The following is a 25,448-nucleotide window of genomic DNA, read 5'->3' as shown; positions in this document are numbered from 1 at the left end:
CTATAGTCTAGTCTATAGTCTAGTCTATAGTCTAGTCTATAGTCTAGTCTATAGTCTAGTCTATAGTCTAGTCTATAGTCTAGTCTATAGTCTAGTCTATAGTCTAGTCTATAGTCTAGTCTATGGTCTAGTCTATAGTCTAGTCTATAGTCTAGTCTATAGTCTAGTCTATAGTCTAGTCTATGGTCTAGTCTATAGTCTAGTCTATAGTCTAGTCTATAGTCTAGTCTATAGTCTAGTCTATAGTCTAGTCTATAGTCTAGTCTATAGTCTAGTCTATAGTCTAGTCTATAGTCTAGTCTATAGTCTAGTCTATAGTCTAGTCTATAGTCTAGTCTATAGTCTAGTCTATAGTCTAGTCTATAGTCTAGTCTATAGTCTAGTCTATAGTCTAGTCTATAGTCTAGTCTATAGTCTAGTCTATAGTCTAGTCTATAGTCTAGTCTATAGTCTAGTCTATAGTCTAGTCTATAGTCTAGTCTATAGTCTAGTCTATAGTCTAGTCTATAGTCTAGTCTATAGTCTAGTCTATATTCTAGTCTATAGTCTAGTCTATAGTCTAGTCTATAGTCTAGTCTATAGTCTAGTCTATAGTCTAATCTATAGTCTAGTCTATAGTCTAGTCTATAGTCTAGTCTATAGTCTAGTCTATAGTCTAGTCTATAGTCTAGTCTATAGTCTAGACTATAGTCTAGTCTATAGTCTAGTCTATAGTCTAGTCTATAGTCTAGTCTATAGTCTAGTCTATAGTCTAGTCTATAGTCTAGTCTATAGTCTAGTCTATAGTCTAGTCTATAGTCTAGTCTATAGTCTAGTCTATAGTCTAGTCTATAGTCTAGTGTATAGTCTAGTCTATAGTCTAGTCTATAGTCTAGTCTATAGTCTAGTCTATAGTCTAGTCTATAGTCTAGTCTATAGTCTAGTCTATAGTCTAGTCTATAGTCTAGTCTATAGTCTAGTCTATAGTCTAGTCTATAGTCTAGTCTATAGTCTAGTCTGTAGTCTAGTCTATAGTCTAGTCTATAGTCTAGTCTATAGTCTAGTCTATAGTCTAGTCTATAGTCTAGTCTATAGTCTAGTCTATAGTCTAGTCTATAGTCTAGTCTATAGTCTAGTCTATAGTCTAGTCTATAGTCTAGTCTATAGTCTAGTCTATAGTCTAGTCTATAGTCTAGTCTATAGTCTAGTCTATAGTCTAGTCTATAGTCTAGTCTATAGTCTAGTCTATAGTCTAGTCTATAGTCTAGTCTATAGTCTAGTCTATAGTCTAGTCTATAGTCTAGTCTATAGTCTAGTCTATAGTCTAGTCTATAGTCTAGTCTATAGTCTAGTCTATAGTCTAGTCTATAGTCTAGTCTATAGTCTAGTCTATAGTCTAGTCTATAGTCTAGTCTATAGTCTAGTCTATAGTCTAGTCTATAGTCTAGTCTATAGTCTAGTCTATGTCTAGTCTAGTCTATAGTCTAGTCTATAGTCTAGTCTATAGTCTAGTCTATAGTCTAGTCTATAGTCTAGTCTATAGTCTAGTCTATAGTCTAGTCTATAGTCTAGTCTATAGTCTAGTCTATAGTCTAGTCTATAGTCTAGTCTATAGTCTAGTCTATAGTCTAGTCTATAGTCTAGTCTATAGTCTAGTCTATAGTCTAGTCTATAGTCTAGTCTATAGTCTAGTCTATAGTCTAGTCTATTAGTCTAGTCTATAGTCTAGTCTATAGTCTAGTCTATAGTCTAGTCTATAGTCTAGTCTATAGTCTAGTCTATAGTCTAGTCTATAGTCTAGTCTATAGTCTAGTCTATTCTATAGTCTAGTCTATAGTCTAGTCTATAGTCTAGTCTATAGTCTAGTCTATAGTCTAGTCTATAGTCTAGTCTATAGTCTAGTCTATAGTCTAGTCTATAGTCTAGTCTATAGTCTAGTCTATAGTCTAGTCTATAGTCTAGTCTATAGTCTAGTCTATAGTCTAGTCTATAGTCTAGTCTATAGTCTAGTCTATAGTCTAGTCTATAGTCTAGTCTATAGTCTAGTCTATAGTCTAGTCTATAGTCTAGTCTATAGTCTAGTCTATAGTCTAGTCTATAGTCTAGTCTATAGTCTAGTCTATAGTCTAGTCTATAGTCTAGTCTATAGTCTAGTCTATAGTCTAGTCTATAGTCTAGTCTATAGTCTAGTCTATAGTCTAGTCTATAGTCTAGTCTATAGTCTAGTCTATAGTCTAGTCTATAGTCTAGTCTATAGTCTAGTCTATAGTCTAGTCTATAATCTAGTCTATAGTCTAGTCTATAGTCTACTCTATAGTCTAGTCTACAGTCTAGTCTATAGTCTAGTATATTCTATAGTCTGGTCTATAGTCTATTCTGTAATGTTTTGCTATTTTAATGAAAGTCAAAGGTCTTTATGCCCGAAAAAGCAGTTGAAAATTAATGATTTAAAAATATAATATGTATCTGACATACGTTTTAAAGCTAATGTGTTTCAAAAAATTATAATATGTTTTGGCTAGAAGAGTGTGCATAAGTTTTTTCTGACTCAGTCCTTAAAACGTAGGTTATAAATTCAAATAACAAATAATTATATAAAACAAACAGCTGATTGTCAAAAATCGGAATAAATGAACCACTTTTAACAAAACATTTGATATTGTGTTAGCAGCAATGGATTAAATAAAGTAATCAAGAGGAAACTCCAAAGAAAATTCTCTATGTAAATAACATCAGTGTTGTACTCTCTCGTTCTCTGTCTCTCTCTTTCCCTCTCTTTCCCTTTCCTTCAAGCAAGTGTTCATTTATTATCTCCTTTTGCACAGTCCCCACTAAACATTCATTTACATTATTCATTATTTTAATTATTGTTTTAGTGTGGACGTAATTCATTAGAGTATTAAAATGGAAATTATAGGAAAAACAACTAAAAGCAAAAAACCACAGCGGAAAATAATACATGAAGAAAAAAAACCAAGAACTTTTGTTTCAAGTTGATAATAAAATGTCAGTTTTTCTTTGTGTTTGATTTGTTACCTTTAAAACAAAGAGGGAGTGAAAGAATGATTGTACAAACGAACAAGCGAGCGTATAAAGCAACGCCATAGCATGGGAGAAATACAATGATGTCAATAATGAGTAGAATGCATCATGAATAATGCAGCGAAAAAGAGTAAAAAAAAGACGTCATCACAGTGACTGCTTTAAAATAATGATAATTTATTAATAAAAGAAGAGTGTAGAGAGCACAAAAAAATGCAGATGATACTCTTTTCTAAAAAGATACATAATGAAAGAAATTTGAGTAGATAATGCTGATGGGTGGGTAGTGGTGGGTGTTTTTGTGTTGGTCACTGTAAATGAACACATTGTTTAAATTTTGAAATATCTTTAGAAAAAGAAACTAAATGACTAAAAGAAAATTACAAATTAGAATATTACAAGGATACCAGCAAAAAGGAAGGAAGGAATGAATGAATTAATGCTTCTAAAAGAGAAACAAAACTCGAATGTCACACTAGATATTTGTGGCTTTGAAATCAAAAGTAATGTAAATAATAAATGATATTTTCGTTTACAGAATGAGAAAGAAGGAAAGAAAGAGTGTTTTTAAATACATTTTGAAAATTACAAAACGGGATTCGTTTTCTTTTTAAATAATTTTTTTTTTTTTTAAATATGTACTTATTACAAGTTTGTATTATATGAGATAATAAATGATGATTATTAAGGGAAGAATTTTTATTACAAGATTTATATTAACATTGAAATCTTCGAAAAATTCTTCGACTTATAGAAAATTTCCCATAAAGTATCAATGTTTAACGAAACTTTGAAATTTTCGTTAACTTTTCACAAATGGTTGATCTTATGAGTCGAAGAAAGTATCCAGATAATGTTGTAAAACTGGATCGGGAAGAAAAATGGTCTAGCAAATAACACAAAATAAGTCGAACAGCTGTTTCGAAGATCACCAAAAACTTGCATTAGAAAAGCTCTGATTCTTTTATGAGCAGAGACAAAGCTAATGTTGGATTGATATCGTATAAAGTTCAGAAAGTTACAGTTCGCAATTCGGAAAAGAACTTAGAAGCAGAAAAATTTAAATCAAATTTTATAATAGTCAAGACTTGCATGCGGCTGATGGATGAGGTAATAAGCAAGAATAATAGCGGACAAAAAATTATCAAAATTTCCCAACATGCTTCTTGTATGGCAAGCCATTGTGCTAAAGCAGTCAACTATCAGGCTCTATAAACCCGGAAATATATATTATTGGGTGTCTAAAAAAAGGGAGCAACTCAGCTCATTATGATTAACTTAAGACCCGTGTAATTGATACATTAAGCAATTTTTCGTTTTCTTCTTCGTTTAATGGAACATAAGATTGGAAATAAAAAGGTTAATTTTTATAAAATTCGTAGAAATATTTTAGTTTTTTTTGAATATTTTTATTAAATTAGTTATTAAAACAGATTTTGTATGGTAATAGAATATGACAATAATAATATTTGCATTGAATTAATTTCAAGTGTAAAAAATGCTCCTCCTAGGGTGAAGTCGCCAAATATTACATTGATGTAAAATAATTTTTTAATGAAATTTAAATAAAAACTATTTCACAATACGATTTTTCCAATATTTTTACAATAAAACTTAATTAAATTTTGAAATTTTATTTTTTTTTTTTTTTTTTATATAATAAATAATAATTTTATTTTGATACTATCAAATAAATATCATGTTGATACAAGTACTTCATATATTTTTCTCTGCTCGACAAGGTGTCATCATCATCATATAATACTTAAAATAATAATAAAAAAAATTACAATAAAAAATATTCACGTTGAAAACCTGACAGACATGTTATTTTATGAAATAAATACATACATATACAATACATAGACCAATAAAAAATAATTCTCATATTCGTAGGAATATTTATTTCTCCTAAAAAAACTGTTGGGTTTTAAGGAAAAAAGGACTTAAGATCGAAATATTAAAAAAAAATGTTGGAGGCTGTACTTCAGAATTTAAATAATTATATGATTGCTGCTTATGGTAAGATCAATAGCTTTCATATTTTGAAATCCTTCTAGATACTTATTCATAATCATTTATAAGAGTTTTATAGCAAAGATTTTGTGTCCAAATTTGTTTTATAAACCTATAATAAATTGTTATGTTTTTTTTATATTTTAATATCTGATTGTTTAAATTATACTTTAGGTCGTTTTTCATTGGAAAATATGAGTATTTCCGTGCTGGATTACTCTTCTAGAGTAACAAAAACATATATCAATAGCCTAAAAATGTATATGTATAGTATAAAACAATTTCAGGTATGTGCTCTGTGTGGGCATGACATTGGTTGGCATTTGTAACCCACAGGAGTCGACGAGCTATCTTCCGAACTAATTCAGAACTATAGACTAGTCTATAGTCTAGTCTATAGTCTAGTCCATAGTCTAGTCTATAGTCTAGTCTATAGTCTAGTCTATAGTCTAGTCTATAGTCTAGTCTATAGTCTAGTCTATAGTCTATAGTCTAGTCTATAGTCTAGTCTATAGTTTAGTCTATAGTCTATAGTCTAGTCCAACGGTTCCCAAAAGGGGGTCCGCGGACCCCTAGTGGTCCGTAGCAAAATCCTAGGGGGTCCGCGAAGACGAACGAAAAAAATCATGAATAAAAAATATTCTCCAAATTTTTCATAAATACTAAAATACACAATTTTTATTCAATAATCCCAGGTTTGTTGGTGACTTTTTGAATTTTATTGTTTCGGTCGTTTATCAGGATGAAGCTAGGCCCTACAAATTTATTGTTTCACTTTTATAATGTAAAGTATTACTTGATTTGTAATTTTTATAAATGTATATGTATCGAAATAAATGTTTTTATATCAGACGGATAATGATTTGCCTTAGAATTAAATACTGATACTGGTATCCCGGAATATGAAATATAAATATTCCATTCCGACGTGATACACAGATTTTAACTTCATTTTGTTGTCCAATATTATTAAATCAACATCAGAAAATTCATAGCGTTTTGCGTAAATAGTCAAAACCACGCAGTAAAATAATTCGTAGGTATTTTAAAATTCAAATTTATGATCCAAATTCACAGTACATTCGCAAAGAGTTCAGGTCATATTTTATGTGGGTAACGCATTCCGCAACAACATCGAAGAAGTCTAACTTTCACATATTTTCCCGAAAACTTAGCTTACATACTCAGCTCACTCCTATGCAATCGCAAAAAAATTTAGAAACATGACTCTTTAAGCACATGTCGACAATACTGAAACCTTTTCGCTACCTTGACCAGAAATGAACATGAAAGCTCTCACGATCATAAAATTAAACATCATGTTAGAAGTCATTCTATATTTAAAACCTTGCAATTGAAAACATCTCCGAAATACTAAATATTCTCAATGTGCGGGAATATTTTATAGGGTTTATGGACTAGGACTAAGACAATATTCGGATGAACAATTATTGATAACAATAAGATATCAAAATATGTATGGGGGTCCGTGAAATTGAATAAACTCCTCAAGGGGTCCGCGAAGTAAAAAACGGTGGGAACCGCTGGTCTAGTCTATAGTCTAGTCTATAGTCTAGTCTATAGTCTAGTCTATAGTCTAGTCTATAGTCTAGTCTATAGTCTAGTCTATAGTCTAGTCTATAGTCTAGTCTATAGTCTAGTCTATAGTCTAGTCTATAGTCTAGTCTATAGTCTAGTCTATAGTCTAGTCTAAAGTCTAGTCTATAGTCTCGTGTATAGTCTAGTCTATAGTCTAGTCTATAGTCTAGTCTATAGTCTAGTCTATAGTCTAGTCTATAGTCTAGTCTATAGTCTAGTCTATAGTCTAGTCTATAGTCTAGTCTATAGTCTAGTCTATAGTCTAGTCTATAGTCTAGTCTATAGTCTAGTCTATAGTCTAGTCTATAGTCTAGTCTATAGTCTAGTCTATAGTCTAGTCTATAGTCTAGTCTATAGTCTAGTCTATAGTCTAGTCTATAGTCTAGTCTATAGTCTAGTCTATAGTCTAGTCTATAGTCTAGTCTATAGTCTTAGTCTATAGTCTAGTCTATAGTCTAGTCTATAGTCTAGTCTATAGTCTAGTCTATAGTCTAGTCTATAGTCTAGTCTATAGTCTAGTCTATAGTCTAGTCTATAGTCTAGTCTATAGTCTAGTCTATAGTCTAGTCTATAGTCTAGTCTATAGTCTAGTCTATAGTCTAGTCTATAGTCTAGTCTATAGTCTAGTCTATAGTCTAGTCTATAGTCTAGTCTATAGTCTAGTTCTATAGTCTAGTCTATAGTCTAGTCTATAGTCTAGTCTATAGTCTAGTCTATAGTCTAGTCTATAGTCTAGTCTATAGTCTAGTCTATAGTCTAGTCTATAGTCTAGTCTATAGTCTAGTCTATAGTCTAGTCTATAGTCTAGTCTATAGTCTAGTCTATAGTCTAGTCTATAGTCTAGTCTATAGTCTAGTCTATAGTCTAGTCTATAGTCTAGTCTATAGTCTAGTCTATAGTCTAGTCTATAGTCTAGTCTATAGTCTAGTCTATAGTCTAGTCTATAGTCTAGTCTAGTCTAGTCTATAGTCTAGTCTATAGTCTAGTCTATAGTCTAGTCTATAGTCTAGTCTATAGTCTAGTCTATAGTCTAGTCTATAGTCTAGTCTATAGTCTAGTCTATAGTCTAGTCTATAGTCTAGTCTATAGTCTAGTCTATAGTCTAGTCTATAGTCTAGTCTATAGTCTTGTCTATAGTCTAGTCTATAGTCTAGTCTATAGTCTAGTCTATAGTCTAGTCTATAGTCTAGTCTCTATAGTCTAGTCTATAGTCTAGTCTATAGTCTAGTCTATAGTCTAGTCTATAGTCTAGTCTATAGTCTAGTCTATAGTCTAGTCTATAGTCTAGTCTATAGTCTAGTCTATAGTCTAGTCTATAGTCTAGTCTATAGTCTAGTCTATAGTCTAGTCTATAGTCTAGTCTATAGTCTAGTCTATAGTCTAGTCTATAGTCTAGTCTATAGTCTAGTCTATAGTCTAGTCTATAGTCTAGTCTATAGTCTAGTCTATAGTCTAGTCTATAGTCTAGTCAATAGTCTAGTCTATAGTCTGGTGTATAGTCTAGTGTATAGTCTAGTCTATAGTCTAGTCTATAGTCTAGTCTATAGTCTAATCTAAAGTCTAGTCTATAGTCTACTCTATAGTCTAGTCTATAGTATAGTCTAGAGTCTAGTCTATGGTATAGTCTAGAGTCTATTCTATAGTATAGTCTAAATTATGGCCTAGAAGATAGTCTAGTCTATAGTATAGTCTAGTTTATAGTATAGTCTAGTCCAACGGTTCCCAAAAGGGGGTCCGCGGACCCCTAGTGGTCCGTAGCAAAATCCTAGGGGGTCCGCGAAGACGAACGAAAAAAATCATGAATAAAAAATATTCTCCAAATTTTTCATAAATACTAAAATACACAATTTTTATTCAATAATCCCAGGTTTGTTGGTGACTTTTTGAATTTTATTGTTTCGGTCGTTTATCAGGATGAAGCTAGGCCCTACAAATTTATTGTTTCACTTTTATAATGTAAAGTATTACTTGATTTGTAATTTTTATAAATGTATATGTATCGAAATAAATGTTTTTATATCAGACGGATAATGATTTGCCTTAGAATTAAATACTAATACTGGTATCCCGGAATATGAAATATAAATATTCCATTCCGACGTGATACACAGATTTTAACTTCATTTTGTTGTCCAATATTATTAAATCAACATCAGAAAATTCATAGCGTTTTGCGTAAATAGTCAAAACCACGCAGTAAAATAATTCGTAGGTATTTTAAAATTCAAATTTATGATCCAAATTCACAGTACATTCGCAAAGAGTTCAGGTCATATTTTATGTGGGTAACGCATTCCGCAACAACATCGAAGAAGTCTAACTTTCACATATTTTCCCGAAAACTTAGCTTACATACTCAGCTCACTCCTATGCAATCGCAAAAAAATTTAGAAACATGACTCTTTAAGCACATGTCGACAATACTGAAACCTTTTCGCTACCTTGACCAGAAATGAACATGAAAGCTCTCACGATCATAAAATTAAACATCATGTTAGAAGTCATTCTATATTTAAAACCTTGCAATTGAAAACATCTCCGAAATACTAAATATTCTCAATGTGCGGGAATATTTTATAGGGTTTATGGACTAGGACTAAGACAATATTCGGATGAACAATTATTGATAACAATAAGATATCAAAATATGTATGGGGGTCCGTGAAATTGAATAAACTCCTCAAGGGGTCCGCGAAGTAAAAAACGGTGGGAACCGCTGGTCTAGTCTATGGTATAGTTTACTGAATACGTATAAGGCATGTTCTCTCTAAGCCTACCACTGTTGTATGGTATAAATGTGTATGATGTATCGATTTAAATACCTCCACATAACAATTCAATGCAATTTTTTGTATCCAATTCATTCATTGAAAAATATTTTTGTTTTATTAGATTCAAGTGCTAAAAGGAATTCAAATGAAACGATATAAAAAAAATAAGTTTACTAGAGTACAAGAACAATCCTATAATAATATTGAAAACGAAAATCTACATATTGCATGTGACATGAAAATTTGTTTTTCCTATATTCTCTTGCATGTAAACGATTTATCCCGCTATATTTTTTAGGGGGTTTTTAATTAAATGGATATAATATATAAAAAATATTTGTTAAAAATGAAATTGAAAATCAAAAGTAGTTTATGACGACGAAAAAAATATAAATAAAACCTTAGAATTTAAAAGAAATTATGTAGAATATTTCAAAAGTTTGGAAAAATATTGTCACAGTTTTTGAAGCAATAAAAAAAGAGAAATTAACTAGATTTTAAATTCAAAGTCTTGATATGTTTAAGGTTTAATAATTATTAAAAATTTAGATTTTCCTTCTTAAAAAAACAAACTTTTCTTAACTGAACCCACATAATCATACATTTAAACTTATAAATTTTATTGGATTTATGTATGTCATGGCAACAAAATCTGTTTCTTACAAAAAGCCAAAATGTATGTAAATGCGTTCATAAAAAGAACATATTAAAAACGTGATGCCCAATAAAAAAAAAACAACTTTTTTACATTTTAATAAAACATCAAAATCATGGTCTACAATTATTTGGCAATCTTTTTTCAACACCTTCACACAAAATACACACAGAAATGTGCAAAAAGAAGAAGCTTTTTAAGAATAAAAAGAGTGCTATGAGCCATTATAAAGAAGAAGGAAACAAACATTAAAAACGTTATGAATAAAAATGATTTATTTGAAAGCTATAACAAATAATATTAGCTAGAGTCTTCATGAAACCGAATATCGAAACAAATATTCGTAAAAAATTCGAAACAACCCAAATATTTTTAAATAAAGGCAGAAGGAGACCTCACACTATAGGGGCACATCTGCTAACACTAATTAAATTTCCATTATGACTTAAGATAAGACATGATAATTTCAGCTTTTTGTCATGGACATGATGCCCTACACCTAGTACGCTAAACAATTTCTGAATTGGGGAACTGCACTGATTTTAATAATGAAATCAGGAAATCAAAAAGGCCAATATTGCGACAAAATTGACTAGTTTCCTAAGGCCATGAGACTGCAAAGAGCCTTTTCACGAGAGCATACAAATGATCTCTGTATGTTGAAACGAGCTGATGGAACGTATACGGAATCGTACGGAATATAACTCCAACAACTTTTTGCTTACCTTTGTTGAGCTATAAGGATAGGGGTCTGGCGGAAAAAGTCTTCAGGGAAGGAGTATCATGGACACTTTCAACTTTTAGCACATATAAATCTCCTGGACCTGATGGCATTTTCTCTTGCATTCTACAACAAAACAAACAAAAGGTGAGACATCTTTGCAGCACATACCCTGCCTAACTCATGACGTGAAGTTGAAGTGGTCTTCATATCAAAGGCCAGTGGCAAATCTGAACATATGCCAAAATCCTATAAACCAATTAGCTTATGCTCGTTTTTCCTGAAGACAATGGAAAAACTACTTGAAAATTACATTAGGGAAATCTATCTTCAAATGAACCCAATTCACCGATTTCAATTTGGCTACCAATCCGGCAAATCTACAGTGACTGCTATACATTATGTTACGGCGAGAATTAAGAAGGGCCTGGGTTCCAAACAAATAGCCCTATGTGCTTTTATAGACATACAAGGAGCCTACGATAACACGTCATATGATGCTATATACATCACACTTAACACTGAAAATGCTAACATCAAGAGTCATTAAGGTTGACCTTTGTGGAAAATCGAAAACCATATGGGCCACTAGAGTCTGTCCTTAAGAAGCCGTATTATCGCCTCCTTAAGGATATTTATCATTGATAGTCTACTAGAAAAACTTAACGTATATATGCTTATGCCGACGACCTTGTCATATCTATCAAAGGGTTCGACGATGTAAGGATATCGAAAAGGATTACAGGAAATAGGGCTAACAATTAACCCCTCAAAGACCATTCTTGTGCCATTTACTAGACGTAGATATCTGATACTTGTCGAAACAACTAAATGGTTCTATTATTAAGTTCTGGGAAGAAGTCAAATACTTAGGGATCATTCTCAACGAATCCCTAAATTGTAACTTACATGTATCCAGTACGATCAATAGATCCATTAGATCATTATATGCCAAAAGCTATTTTGGTGTACAAGGGGTCTAAAACCGAAAATGATCTCATGGACTTTTAATATCATAATAAAGCCCATTTTGACATATGATGCCTTAGCCTCGTAGCATAAGGTGGAGTAGGCAACCACTCGGGCTTCTCTGGACACAATTTATAGTCTCATATGTGCCTCTATAACGGGGGCCATCAGAAAATGTCCCACCTATGTGATTGGGCCTATTCTTCACATTCCACCTTTGAATATTTTTATTTTTTTCATGCGTGAATTGAACCTGGTGTGTGTAAAGTTACGAGTTGCACAAAATATCCAAAACAGGATCGTGGTGTTTAGTGTCCTACCTAATCTAGTCTATAGATTGATCTATAGTCGACTCTATAGCTTGGTCTAATCCAGAGTCACAAACTTTTGAATTGGAAGAGCCAAAGATTACAATTTATATAAATATATTTTGAACCAAATACTTTCCAAAAATATATACAAATAAAATTCATAACTTATGAAGTGAATACCCTTAATATTTCGCTCACATAGCTCTTCTATTGTAAATCATATTTTCCTATTGATTGACAATTGCCAATTGTCAATGTTTAATGGAGAATGTCAAATAGAATTCGTGATAATTCCAAAAAAAATTATTTAGAATTTTAACAAAAGTTTAAAATACCAATAAAATAAAAATCAAGAAGAGTGGGGTTTTAAAATATAATCCATCTAAAGGTGTTGCGTACAGTCAAACGTGTGGTATTATTATTTAATGAATAAAAAAATATTTCATTACATAAAATCAACAGAATATCACGTTTTATTTGTTAAACAAAATAAATGAAAAGGGGAAAAAATTGGAATATTTTTTTTAACAAAAATTCAGCCAAAAATTTTGTTTGTGGTTAAAAAACATTTGTCCAGCTAAATAAAAAGGGATGTTTTGTTGGGTTGCCTACAGCAACAGGACAATGATAATTTTAATTAAATATTATGTGTAGTTTGTTAACTAATAAACAAATAAAACAAATTGTTTAAATTGAATTTTCAGAAAACTACACAGAGGGAAAAGGAAATATACACTCCTGGTACCAAATTGAAACCAAAGAGTTTATAATTTTTCAATAACATCCGTTGTCAAAGTATATACATACTTACGACAACACTATGTACAACATGGCAACGGATTGTTGGTCAATAGTGAGCTTACCACGTTTGTTAACAATTAGACAACGGATGTGTATAAAATTTAGATTTCGACAACGAATTGTTGCAATGTTGTCAACATTACATAGTGTTGACGTACGTATGTATGTATATACTTTGACAACGGATGGTATTGAAAAATTATAAACAGTTTGGTGCCAATTTGGTACCAGGCGTGTATATTTATTTTTCCCTCTGTGTATATTTTGAATGAAAGCTCAATGATTTCACCTGTTGTTCAAGTTAAAATTTACGGTTTTGTTCTGACGATTGTGTGTGGTTGGTTCAGTTTTAAATGGTTTATAAAATTTAATTATTATTGTTTAATTTTGATTATTTTTCTGTTTTATTGTGTACTCAACGAAATTATGTTGTAATTCAAATTATGGTTATTTTTTTATTATTATTTTTTTTTTTTGCATTTTAGCTTTATTAGGTTTTAAGGTTTTTTTTCATAAACAAATAAATTTAAGAAAACCACAAAATAATTATTCCACAATAAATTGGGAAAACTATGAGCCATATAAAATGGAAAACAGTGAAAAATCGGTTAAGGTAAACTGGTAGTTCGAGGGGTTATTAAAACAAACAAATTTAAACAAAATTTTCCTCAATTTTCAACAGTAGGGTATTTTTTTCTTATATAAAAACTAAATTAAAAAATCAAAATGATTTTTGCAATTTTTTGTTAAGTACTAACATTTTTATAAAAACACACGCCAACAATTTTGTATATTGATACAATTACAACAATAATATAATTTTTATAATAATAAAACAAAATCACATACACAATCACTAACATAAAAAACAGCAAAATTGAAAAATAATTATTTTAAGTTTTTCATCATAAAAATTTTATATACAAAACCAATGCAAAAACAATTATTAGGTGTTGAAAATCGCGCAGAAAAAAATATTTAAGAAACACTAAGAAATCGTTAAAAAATTAAAAAAAAATGTTTAATAAACAGAGCATAAAAATAAAAATTTTCTGTTTTTTGTTTGTAACAAAATTTAATTAAAACATTATTAAAACAATTAAGAAAATCATAAAAACTTAAAACACTTAAGAAGTGTTAGAGGAAATATAAAAAAAAACAAATTTCTGTCAATATTTAAACCACAACAAAGTCATTGAGCACTCAATCTTGTTTGTTTGGCAAACAGTAAAGAAATTTTAATTAATCTCAAAAGCTTTAAGTGAATTTTGGAAAAAAAGTAATTTTTAATTGAAAGAAAATAAAAATATTTTAGAGAATATTAAATCACAAGGTAAATAAATATCTTATAAAATTTATCAGAAATCATACAGGAAATTATACAAAAAATAAACAAACTAAGAGCTTTTGCTGTATAAAAGCTTTTTTCGTCTTACTGCTTTTATGGAATCCCTCTCTAACAAACAAACTAAGAGCTTTTGTTTAAAAAAAAGGCTTTCTCGACTTTCTGCTATAATGCAAACATTTCAGCTTATTGGTAAAAAAAAATCTAATAAACTTTAATCCAAAACTTACAACTCAATAGTTTTAATTTATATCTTATCATATAGTTAAGTCATATAGGTTTCGAAGAAACTTGAAGTTGTTAGCTCTTTAACTTTTCGAAATCAAAGTATAACACAAGCAACAGCTTTAAACATTTTTAACTCAAAAGCTTTAACTTTTTAAAACTTTTAACTCAAAGTCATTTGTTATTTGAAATTCTTTTAATTAAGCTTAAGCTTTTCAGTGATATATTTAAGCTTATTGGTAAAAAAAAATTATTAAACTTTAATCCAAAACCTAACATTTTAGTCAATTCAATAGTTATTTTAGTTTCTTATCATATAGTAAAGCCATAAAAGCTTCCCAATAGCTTGAAGTTGTTAGCTCTTCAACTTTTCGACACCAGATCATAACACAAGTAACCACTTTAAACATTTCTAACTCATAAGCTTTTGTTATTTGAAATCATCATTATTAAAGCTTTTGCTTATATGTCAACTTTTTAAAAGCTTATTACCTTTAGCTGATTTCAGAATGGGCGCTATAGGCAATGCGAAGCTTGAATCGATAATAGTCGTTTTATACAAATGCTACAGATGGCAGAATCGCAAAAATCACATAGAGGCGTTTTCTTCACTAAAAGTTTTAGTACTTTTTATACTGAAATGTTTTTCGGTAATAAACTTTTTGAATTGTTCACCTTCATTTGAATAAAAGCTTAAGCTTTTAAAGTTTTCCTGCAGAGCTTTCGTCATGCTTGCATAAGTCACCAGATTTTGCAAAAATATCGAATGATTTATTGAAAGATAAAAAATTACAATTAACTTTGAACTTCCGAACTAAAAATTAATATTTTACTAAAAGCTTTTTCCAATATTTATTGAACTTGAATACTAAACTAAGCTTTTAAAAAAGTTTTTTTATTAACATTAAACTTTTAATGCTCCATATTAGTCGATAATTTTAAAAAAGCTTTAATATCAAAAGTAATAATAAAAAAATTTTTTAAAAGTTTTACTTATTTTAAAAAACAAAATAAATAAACTTGATTAAAAATAGAGTAATTGATTTCCAAAGCTTACTTTTTTAAGTTTAACTGCGGCTTTCTTTTATATTTTAAGAACAAATTTTTTAAAATTTGTTTAATGTCTTGAGAAATTTGAGGCTTAAATTTTGAATTTTTTAAATATAAAGCTTTTTGTTATTTTTAATTCTAAGAGTTTACACCTGAAAGCTTGTTATTAGTTTAAAAGCTGTGTAAAATTTAATTCTTTTGTGAATTTTTAAAATACAAAGCTTTAAACTTTTATTAATATTTTAAAACAAATCAAAAGCTAAAGCATATTATATATGGCAAATTTAAAGTTATGTTTAACAAATAGCTTTCATACCGTACAAAGCTAGATAAAGCTTTTCTCAGTGTAGAAATTTACAATAATATTTTCTAGCAAAAAGAAGTTACAAGTTTCAAGATAAAGCTTTTTCCAAAGCCTTTGCAAACTAATGAAATTAAAAGAATTTTTCAATTTTTCCATTGCCACTCTTACTACAAACCTTTAAACAAAATGTTTCTCATAAAGCTTTTTTAATTGCTGAAAATTTATTGGCTAAATTGTTGCTTTTGAACTTTCAATTCTGGCGATGGTATTAAAACCTTAAATTCTTTGAATAATTTATATATATTTCTTCAATTACAAAAGATTGTACACACATATAGAGTGTAAGCATTGGAAATTTCATGAAATAAATTTAATGACCTGAATTCCAGGTAGGTATTTTAAATACTATATATTTTTGTTCTCTTATTTGTAGCAATTGGTTGCTTCATTCACTTTTATCTTGTAACAAATTTTAACAGTAAACTTTTCTTTTTTTTCACAGTTTTCATTACTATATTTTTTGCCAGCCCCATTTGATGTTGTAGCAAGCCTCTTTAGATTTAAAGGTATGTAAAGGGAGCCGACGCAGAGTGGGAAGTCAGGCAGGCAAGTTGCATAATATTTAACAAAAACCATTCATTCATAGGCAGTCGGTGGGTAGGTATCAATGAATAAAAGCCTGATAGGAAGAGAGGGAGGAAGTAAGGGAAAGGCATGGTTAATTGTAAATAGCCATTTGTTCATTTGCACTTGCAGTAAATTGCATACTGTAGTCAGTCGTACCGAGTCAATGTTGCAAATGCACAATTTATTGCATAAAGTTGCAACAAAATAAAAAAACACATGAGAAAAGAAACAAAAATAAATAAAAAAGGGTAGAAAATCGGATTTATTAGCCGCAAAATTGCTTTTCAATGCTTTTAAAGTTTTTGGCTTGAAAATTGCCAGCAAAACCATACAAAAACTGAAAATATATGTAGATTTCTATAGAGGAAAGAAAAAAAAAAGAAAGCATTAAGAATTGCTGCAACATGATGTTGCAAATGTGAGACAGACATTGTGCGTTTGTTCTTTGCTTTTGATACTTTAGTAAAATCCCAAAAAATCCCAACTGCAGCCCCTAAATACCCGAGTTTTTTTTATAAAAATAATTTTTTTTTGTTAAAACATTTTACAGGATAAAATTATCCAACAGTGGTTTCAATGCAAAAAGTAAGCAGAAAGAAAAAGACAGGTTTTAGCATGATTGCACACGTTACACAAAAGTTTCTGCTTAATTTGTTGCCTATAGAAGGCACTGTGCTTTTATGTTTTTTTGTGAGCTTTTTTTTCAATGTGTACATTACATTGTTTTACTTCCTTGCAAAATAGCATAAAATAAATGCTGGAAAAAAGCGAGGAATCCCCTCTTGCCATTGCAATTCCATTGATATTTTTTCAAACGTTTTATATTTATTTCAGCAAAAGCCTTTTTCGTTAAGACCATATACAGTCATGTTGCAGTGGCAGGCAAGCACTCGCTGCACACGTTTATATGTAATGTATTACAATTTTTGTGTAAAAGTGTTTTACTTGATCCATTCCGTTTCGTTTGTTTTTCTACTACGAACATTTCCTTCCTTTAAGCTTTTTGTTACAAAAAAGCAATTTTTGTTGTAACATTTTTTTCGTGTTTTTGTTTTAACTGTTACCAAATTGAAAATCAATAGTGATTGTTTCATTTGTGTCGTTGAGTCGTTAACATTGTCTACATGTGTTGAAGTGCCTGCCTTCCAGGCTGTTGGAATTTCTTTGTCAGAATTCTTAGTCTATGATTTTTTTCTCCTTTATCTAGATTACGTTGCTGTGGTGCAGTGCCTAGTCTTCGCCGTTGTCATGTGGCTCAGTTTGTGACTTAATATGGCCACAAATGGTAGTTAAGCTTAAATTTGGTTTTTCATCTTTTCTTTTATATTTTTGGGAGTATATTTAAAGGATTTGTTGGTATTTGTTTAAGGATATTTTAAAGACCACCCTTAATAAATATTTATTTGTTTGAATAAGGTTAATTTAACGAAATTTGAATATTCGAAAATAACTTGTCCACATTTTTAAGTGTTTAAAATTGTCAATTATTATAAGTTATAATATTTTGCCTAAATTTAATAAAAGTTATAAATTGAAAAAAACTAACTGGATTATTGCTTGTCCTAAAGGCATATTCATTGGCCTCTTATATTAAAATGGCTCATTCTAGTTGGATGAAAACTCCAAATGAATGTGCTCCTGATAGTATTTGCCTATAAATTGAATGTTAAATGGAACGCAAAAGCTTTTTTTTGAATCCAAGTGTTGAACTCGTATGTCTTAGTATTACAGTGGTATAGGCCATCCCTAGTTACAGAAATCCGGGTGGTTAAGGTGAGTATTTAGCGTGTAGCCCTATCCAATGATGGTACTTTTTCAACCACAGAGTACCTAAGCTCAAATACCGTTACTGAATGTCAGTCAATCTTCAAGTCATTCCTCGAAGACAATCTACTATCGAACTAATAGAATGACCTCTATTGATTTGGCTACAACTCCTAGAGACGCTTTTGGTAGCCAAGAGATCGCAGTGGACATACTGCGGCAATTCTGGTATGAACAGAATAAACCCTGAAAATAATCGGACAAAGATGTTATTTTCATCGGTAACACATGCATAGGATATCGAACTCGAGTGAAGTGAAGACCCCATACCCATGCTTCATTTTGCATACCATTCTTGTGATATTAACTTAATCCAAGTCCAGCTTTTATTTCTCTGAGATATCCTGTTGATTCACAACATCGCTAAACTTATCATCAGTCTTTATACCAACATTCCCTTCCCGCGATTTTGGTTTCAACCACCACTTACACCAAAAAAGGTTCTGTGGTCTTAGTCACCATAACACCAATGTAATAGGCGATTAACTAAAGTAGTGCTTACTGTCCCAAGTTACAGTGAAAAGCCTCTAGTACTAGATAGATACGGTCCTCTGACCACACTCCAAGTCAAAAGATTTCATCATATTACAATCACGACGGACTAGACGTATTGGTAACACCTTAATATCTCTGCCAACTAGGAAATAGGCGATTCACTAAGATATAGAGGACTGGCCCAAGTTATAGTGCCAAGTCTGGCAGATAGAACAAAGTAATAATTGTTTGGAAAATAAACTTTGTTGTTGTAACAGTTTCACTATTACTGTGAAACTGTGTCAGTATATGATGCACCAATCTAGAGAAATAAAACCTTGCTCAATCGGTCTTAACTCTATGGAATGCAAATTTGTAGATCTACAGGGACATTTGTCAATTGCACCAACCAGCTCTTAATTGATACTTTGAAATTTCTCAGGGCTATAGGCTGGATCTAGTAAAATAATATTCTACTCTGACGATTGGAGTGGTACGGTCAAAGCCGAGTCTCTTCGACTCTACTTGAATGTTCGCGCGCAGTTGACTACCACGTTAAATAACCAACCAGCCAAACAGCTCTTAATGGTGCTGACATAGATCTTGAATACCTTGGATATAGTTTTTCACTATACATATTAGGGCCCTGCATGAGTAACTCTATTTGCTACACACAATGAGTGACTCATTGCTTTGCACTCAACTCATTGTTTGTTTAGAATAGTATTTACAAAGTTTTGTTATACTCAAACGTTGTGAGTACTATCAAGTGAATGTGCAACTACATTCAAATCGAGCGAGTAAACAATTTGTTTATGTTAAAACAATACAAAATAGATTGTTTGAATCGAATGAATCGATTCAAACTTTTTCTTGAATAAATGGTGAAAATTTTGAATGCTGTTAAAACTAGTTCCTGTGGCCCGAATTCGCTGAAATTTGGTAGTCTTGAGTACAATTGATGACAAGATAATATTATGTTCGAATATTCGAAATTAAGTTCGAAAATTCGAAGTTATGTTCGAAAAATTTTTTATGCTTTTAAATTATTCTTTGAGTCCAAAAAACTAAATAAAAAATTTTCGAAAATTCGAACTCATGTTCGAAAAAAATTTAAAGCTGATAAAACCAGTTTCCGTGGACCAAATTGGCTGAAATTTGGCAGTGTTAAGTACAGTTGATGACGCTACTATATTATCTTCGACTATTCGAAATTAAGTTCGAAAATTCGAAGTAATATTCAAAAAATCTGTTAATTTGTCGAACTTAAAAATTGTTTTGCTTTCACTCGATTCACTCACTGTATACTACTTGAATTGAATCACACAAACACTCTCATTACTTGTTTCGTTTGAATTGAGTATTGACTAACATTCCTTATTTTCAAATATACTATTCATTTCATTCATAAAACAATGAGTGAGTCAAACACAGTGTTTGAAAAAAATCAAATGTTTTAATTTATTATTTAAGTCACTCATGCAGGGCTCTAATACATATAGCTAATGGGTAATGATTCATACTCCACCGGTCGTTAACTCTAGGTCTAAGGAGAGTTATTGAGACCTCGTTCTATATAGAATGCCTTAATTTGGCCCAAAGCTCAATTCTACCTGAAGCTTTATAATGTCTTTGGCGAGCATCATTTGTTGCAACTGACAATTGGTCGATTTGTGATGAAATGTAATCCTGGATATCGTTGTGAGTATCAGATGTTGAAGTGAATAGGCAGTTGTCAAACCTTGATGACTTTTTTTAGTCAAAAACACATTATGTTGTACAATTGACAGTAACCTAATCTTCTCATGTAGATGATCCACAAGTAGATGATCTTAGCACATCCAATTGCGATTCGGAACGACTCTCTGGGTCGTTTTTAAACCTCGCTCTGATAACAGTAAATACCAGGGATTTGCAGAAACAAGAGGAACGAAAGAATATTCAGGAACAACTGTCTGTTTCAATGATTATCCATATTCCTAAATTGTTTATATACATATTTAAATCTCTTTAGAAGTTCAAAATAATTAAACAGTTATTTTTTTCGAATGTCAAGCGAATATCCTTAAAGAAAACTGACAAATTAACCAAATTTTTACAATTTCAAACACATTGTCCAAATATGCATGTCTTTTAAAATAAGATTTCCTTATGGAATATAAAAAGAGGAAATTGATGTCGCAAGTCCGCTACAAATAGCAAAAAAAGAGGAAAATAAAATTCAAATTAATAAAATAGATCCCAGACGGAATCACAGCAAATAAAAAGAAGAAGACATATGTATAGGCAGGCAAATATGAACAGCAACAATAACGAAAACAACTTGCCAAAATGAAACCAGGCAATTTTTGCAACAAACTTTACACACAATCTGCTTGGAAACCATAAAAAACAAGAACAGCAAATATACAGTTCCAAACATTCTCAACACCATCAGCAACCAACCACTAACAACAACAAGAATGTACAATGGAAACATTACAACCACGATGATGACGATAATGATGAAGTACATATCTTTCTTGCACTTGACTTTTTCTTCCTATAGACACAAGAAGGATTCCATTTTAGATTTTTTTGTAGTATATTGCAACAAATCGGAAACTGTAGTCAGTTTAATATTATAGAAGTTTGTGAGTTTTTTATTTCACTGACTTTTTTTCTCACTTGAATTTGAAATGAAATAAAGTTTTGACTTAAAGCCAACCACCACATGTGTGTTAAAGTGTTTGATTTGAAAGTTGTATTTGAGCTGTTGAATGTCTAGAAATTGCTACAACTATTTGAATATAAACTACAAATACTACATGTGTAAATGTCGAAATATATGTTAGCCAGTGTATTTTATAATCAGGGGGATTAAAGTGTCGATGTCATTTGTTGAATCTTATAGAGGGTAATGCACTCGGTAGAAAAAAAATATCTAAAACCTAAAATAATCAAAATTTTATATGTAGTATATGGCTTTTAAATGGTTATTTCTAGCCAAAAATATGTTGCATTTGTTTAAATCATGTATTAAGTTTATGTTAGGACTTAAACGCTTTGATTTGAACTTTATTTTCTTATATTTTTTCTTTCTAGTTTTTATTTACATAGTATAGACTAGTCTATAGCCTATGGAGTATTCAATAGAGTAGATTATAGAGTAGTAAATATACTATGGAATAGTCAATAGACTTGTCTATGGAGTAGTGAATAGACTTATCTTTGGACTAACCAATATACTATTCTTTAGAGTAGTCAATAGACTATTCTATACATTAGTCAAAAGACAATTCTATAGATTACTCAATAGACTAGTTTAGAGAGTAGTCAATAAACTAGTCTAGAGTTTAGTCAATAGACTAAATCTAAAGATTAGTCAATAGACTAGTATATAGAGTAGTCAATAGACTAGTCTATACAGTAGTCAATAGACTAGTATATAGACTAGTCTATAGAGTAGTCAATAGACTAGTCTATTGAGTAGTCAATTGACTAGTCTATAGAGTAGTCAATTGACTAGTCTATAGAGTAGTCAATTGACTAGTCTATAGAGTAGTCAATAGACTAGTCTATAGAGTAGTCAATAGACTAGTCTATAGAGTAGTCAATAGACTAGTCTATAGAGTAGTCAATAGACTAGTCCATAGAGTAGTCAATAGACTAGTCCATAGAGTAGTCAATAGACTAGTCCATAGAGTAGTCAATAGACTAGTCTATAGAGTAGTTAATAGACTAGTCTATAGAGTAGTCAATAGACTAGTCTATAGAGTAGTCAATAGACTAGTCTATTGAGTAGTCAATAGAGTAGTCTATAGAGTAGTCAATAGACTAGTCTATAGAGTAGTCAATAGACTAGTCTATTGAGTAGTCAATAGAGTAGTCTATAGAGTAGTCAATAGAGTAGACAATAGACTAGTCTCTAGAGTAGTCAACAGACTAGTCTCTAGAGCAGTTCAAAGATAAGGACTAGTTTATGGAGCAGTTAATAGACCAGTCTACAGATTAGTTAATAGACTAGTCTATAGATTAGATAATAGACTAATCTATAGATTAGTCAATAGACTAGTCTATAGATTAGTCAGTAGACTAGTCTCTAGACTAATCAATAGACAAATCTTTTTACAAGTCAATATACTAATATTAAATAATAAGTATAAAGTAGTTAATAGACTAATCTTTGGACTATAGTCGAGTAATCGATAGAATAATAAGTTTATAGACTAGTCTATAGAGCAGTCTATAGATTAGCCAATAGACTAGTCTAAAAAGTAGTATTTAGTCTAATCTTTGAACTACATAATCTATCAACAAATCTTTGGAGTAGAGTAAAGTAGAGGAGTCTCTAGAGCAGTCAATGGAATAGCTCATTGTATTAATCTTTGGACTTGTCTATAGCGTAGTACATAGACTATTATATTAGTTATTTCTAGATATTTTAGAACAAAAATCTTCGAAAAATTTGCTTACCTGAACATCAAAATTTGGTGGTTGTTGCTGCAATAGATTACCAGGAGATTCCATTTGATTAGGGCCTTGACCTTGATGATTTAACATGGGACTCTGATAAAAATAAAAGCAATCATTAAACAAACAAGCTACAGTAGCTTAAATAATTAAAAAGGTAATATTGTAAACTGAAACAACAATACAATATAAAGCATCTATTTTGAAAATAGATACACAGGTTTGTTCTAAAGCAAGAATTTCAAATATTTTCGAAAAAGACTAGAATAATTGCAACTTTTGCTCAAAAAAAATATTGTTTCTTGTTTTACAAACTGAACCCTTTAAATCGTCAATTTCCAAATCTATTCCAAAATTCTTACCTGTGCCATTTGCATGCCACCCACACCATTCATGACCGGCGGTTGTAGTTGATTCATTTGTGGCATTTGATGATGAGTAAATGTTGAATTCATTTGTTGACCAGGGGCACCGGGTCCACCGGAACCGGAATTATTGCCAGGATGATCCATGCCAGCAGCGCCCAACATGTGATTAAAGGCGTGTGGTGGAAAACCAGAATGTTGGCTGGGATCGAGTAGAGTGGGAGGGCGTGGTAGGTTTTCTTCAGCTGGTGAGGGTTGCCGAGAACCAGGTGTGCGACTAAAAGTTAGAAAAGAAAATAACAGATAAATAAATTTCCAATCACTATGTTAGTTAACATTAATGTTAAGTAAATTTCCCTAGTCACAGTTTGACAAGCATTGTATGTTGGTGTTTTAGCTTAGACATTTGCTATTTATTTAGCTAAGTCACAAACCTTAAGGAAAATAATTTGAGGGAAATTTCTTTAGAAATTAGAGTAATTTTTGTCACAATTTATTATAGTTCACAACCTTTATTTTATATTGGAAAACTTTGCAATGACTCTTAAACCTTTCCGCATTTGGGACAAATTGTTAAAGGGAATTTTGGTGAAATTTATAAAAATGTTAGCGGAAGAGTGGTGCATTCATTTAACATACAGTAAAAGCTTAATTGTGCGAGTTTTGTAGTGAATTAATAAAATATGTGTTGGACATGTACCTATTTATAACTTAAAATAAAAAGCCGTTAAACTTTATCGTTGATCTGATGACCAACAATTTCTTCTGTCATGGAACCAAGAAATGCCCAAAAACATGTCTATAGCTAAAATATATTTTAACTTAAATATCTACATATTAATACTTTCAAATATGTGCCATGTTAATGTAGAAACTTAGGTTTGGGTATAAAAGGTCCACCTAGAGGCCGTAAGAGTCCTTTTTAGTACTACTAAATTCTTTCAGAGTTAAACCATATATGATAGAACAGCAGAACCAAAATATTGATCTCAATAGTAGAGATGAGATGTCGTCTACACTTCTTCCTTATTATGGCAACATCTGCAGTAGTCATTGTACTCGAAACCCATTATCCTTCCATGATTTCCAATAGCACAGTGTCTAGTTATTACCGATAACAGAGTTCTTATCAACTCCCTAGGAAAACTTAACAGTAAGCTTGTCGTAGGGGCATCATATAGAGGCCAGGTTGACCTTGAAGTAATACAGGTGATTTCGGTAAACCATATATCTACAAAATTATAACAAACTTTACCCAGCTACTGCCCAATCATGTCGAGACAATTTTGGTTCATAAACAAATGGATACATTATCACATCTTATGTTATGACTCAGATCTTTCTTTCCTTTATATGTAAAGGGGACGCTAATACTATAGACAAACTTATTAAAATTTTGGGTATTAATGTCCTTTGGAAATGCGCGGTTGTTCCTAACATCAACACATGGGGCAAAATTTCTCCCCTAGAGATGTACTTCAATTTGAAGAAAAGAATTTAAATGGATGTATTTGTTCTACGGGTATCTTAATTACCATGACTTCCCCCTGAATTACGCTGTTGTAGTCAGAACAGTTTTAGGATTAGACTTCCATACCATCAGTGATGTGACTACTACTAATAAAGCTCGATTTAACCGAGATGTTTCCTGCTGAAACCTGATCAAAGTTTGGTCCTGATATAACGTGGCCGAGGTCGTATTAGTAATGCAATGATTTCAACATGACCATATGTATTGACGGGATGTCTGATGTTGAATATGTTTAATATGTTGAACACTGTCCATAATGGAGTAGTCCAATATGGTTCTAATATCTTTTTAAAATCTAACTACCAAACGGATTACCCATGGAATAGAATCATCCTGCTGACAAAATGGTATTCAGTTTAGTTCTCAGTTATGTAAGTCGGAGTCCAC

General features: G+C 31.0%; 1 protein-coding gene across 4 annotated transcripts in view; it reads right to left on the bottom strand.

Annotated features, from left to right (window-relative positions):
- The window catches only part of LOC119616185 (maternal protein pumilio-like), a 203,768-nt gene that overhangs the window by 112,213 nt on the left and 66,107 nt on the right, over window positions 1-25,448 (bottom strand). For all 4 annotated transcript variants that reach the window (XM_037972519.1, XM_037972520.1, XM_037972521.1 and 1 more), the window contains exons 7-8: window positions 23,528-23,807; window positions 23,169-23,261 (exon numbers count right to left, since the gene is read on the bottom strand). In XM_037972519.1, the coding sequence (XP_037828447.1) occupies window positions 23,169-23,261; window positions 23,528-23,807 (373 nt within the window). The remainder of the gene's footprint in view (window positions 1-23,168; window positions 23,262-23,527; window positions 23,808-25,448) is intronic.

The sequence above is a fragment of the Lucilia sericata genome, unplaced genomic scaffold (assembly GCF_015586225.1).
Source record: "Lucilia sericata isolate MDLA Ls3-8-SP2 unplaced genomic scaffold, ASM1558622v1 Contig000061F_arrow, whole genome shotgun sequence".
NCBI classification, from domain to species: Eukaryota; Metazoa; Arthropoda; class Insecta; order Diptera; family Calliphoridae; genus Lucilia; species Lucilia sericata.
Note: the sequence above shows the minus strand (reverse complement) of the source record. Positions and strands in the feature narration are given on the sequence as shown.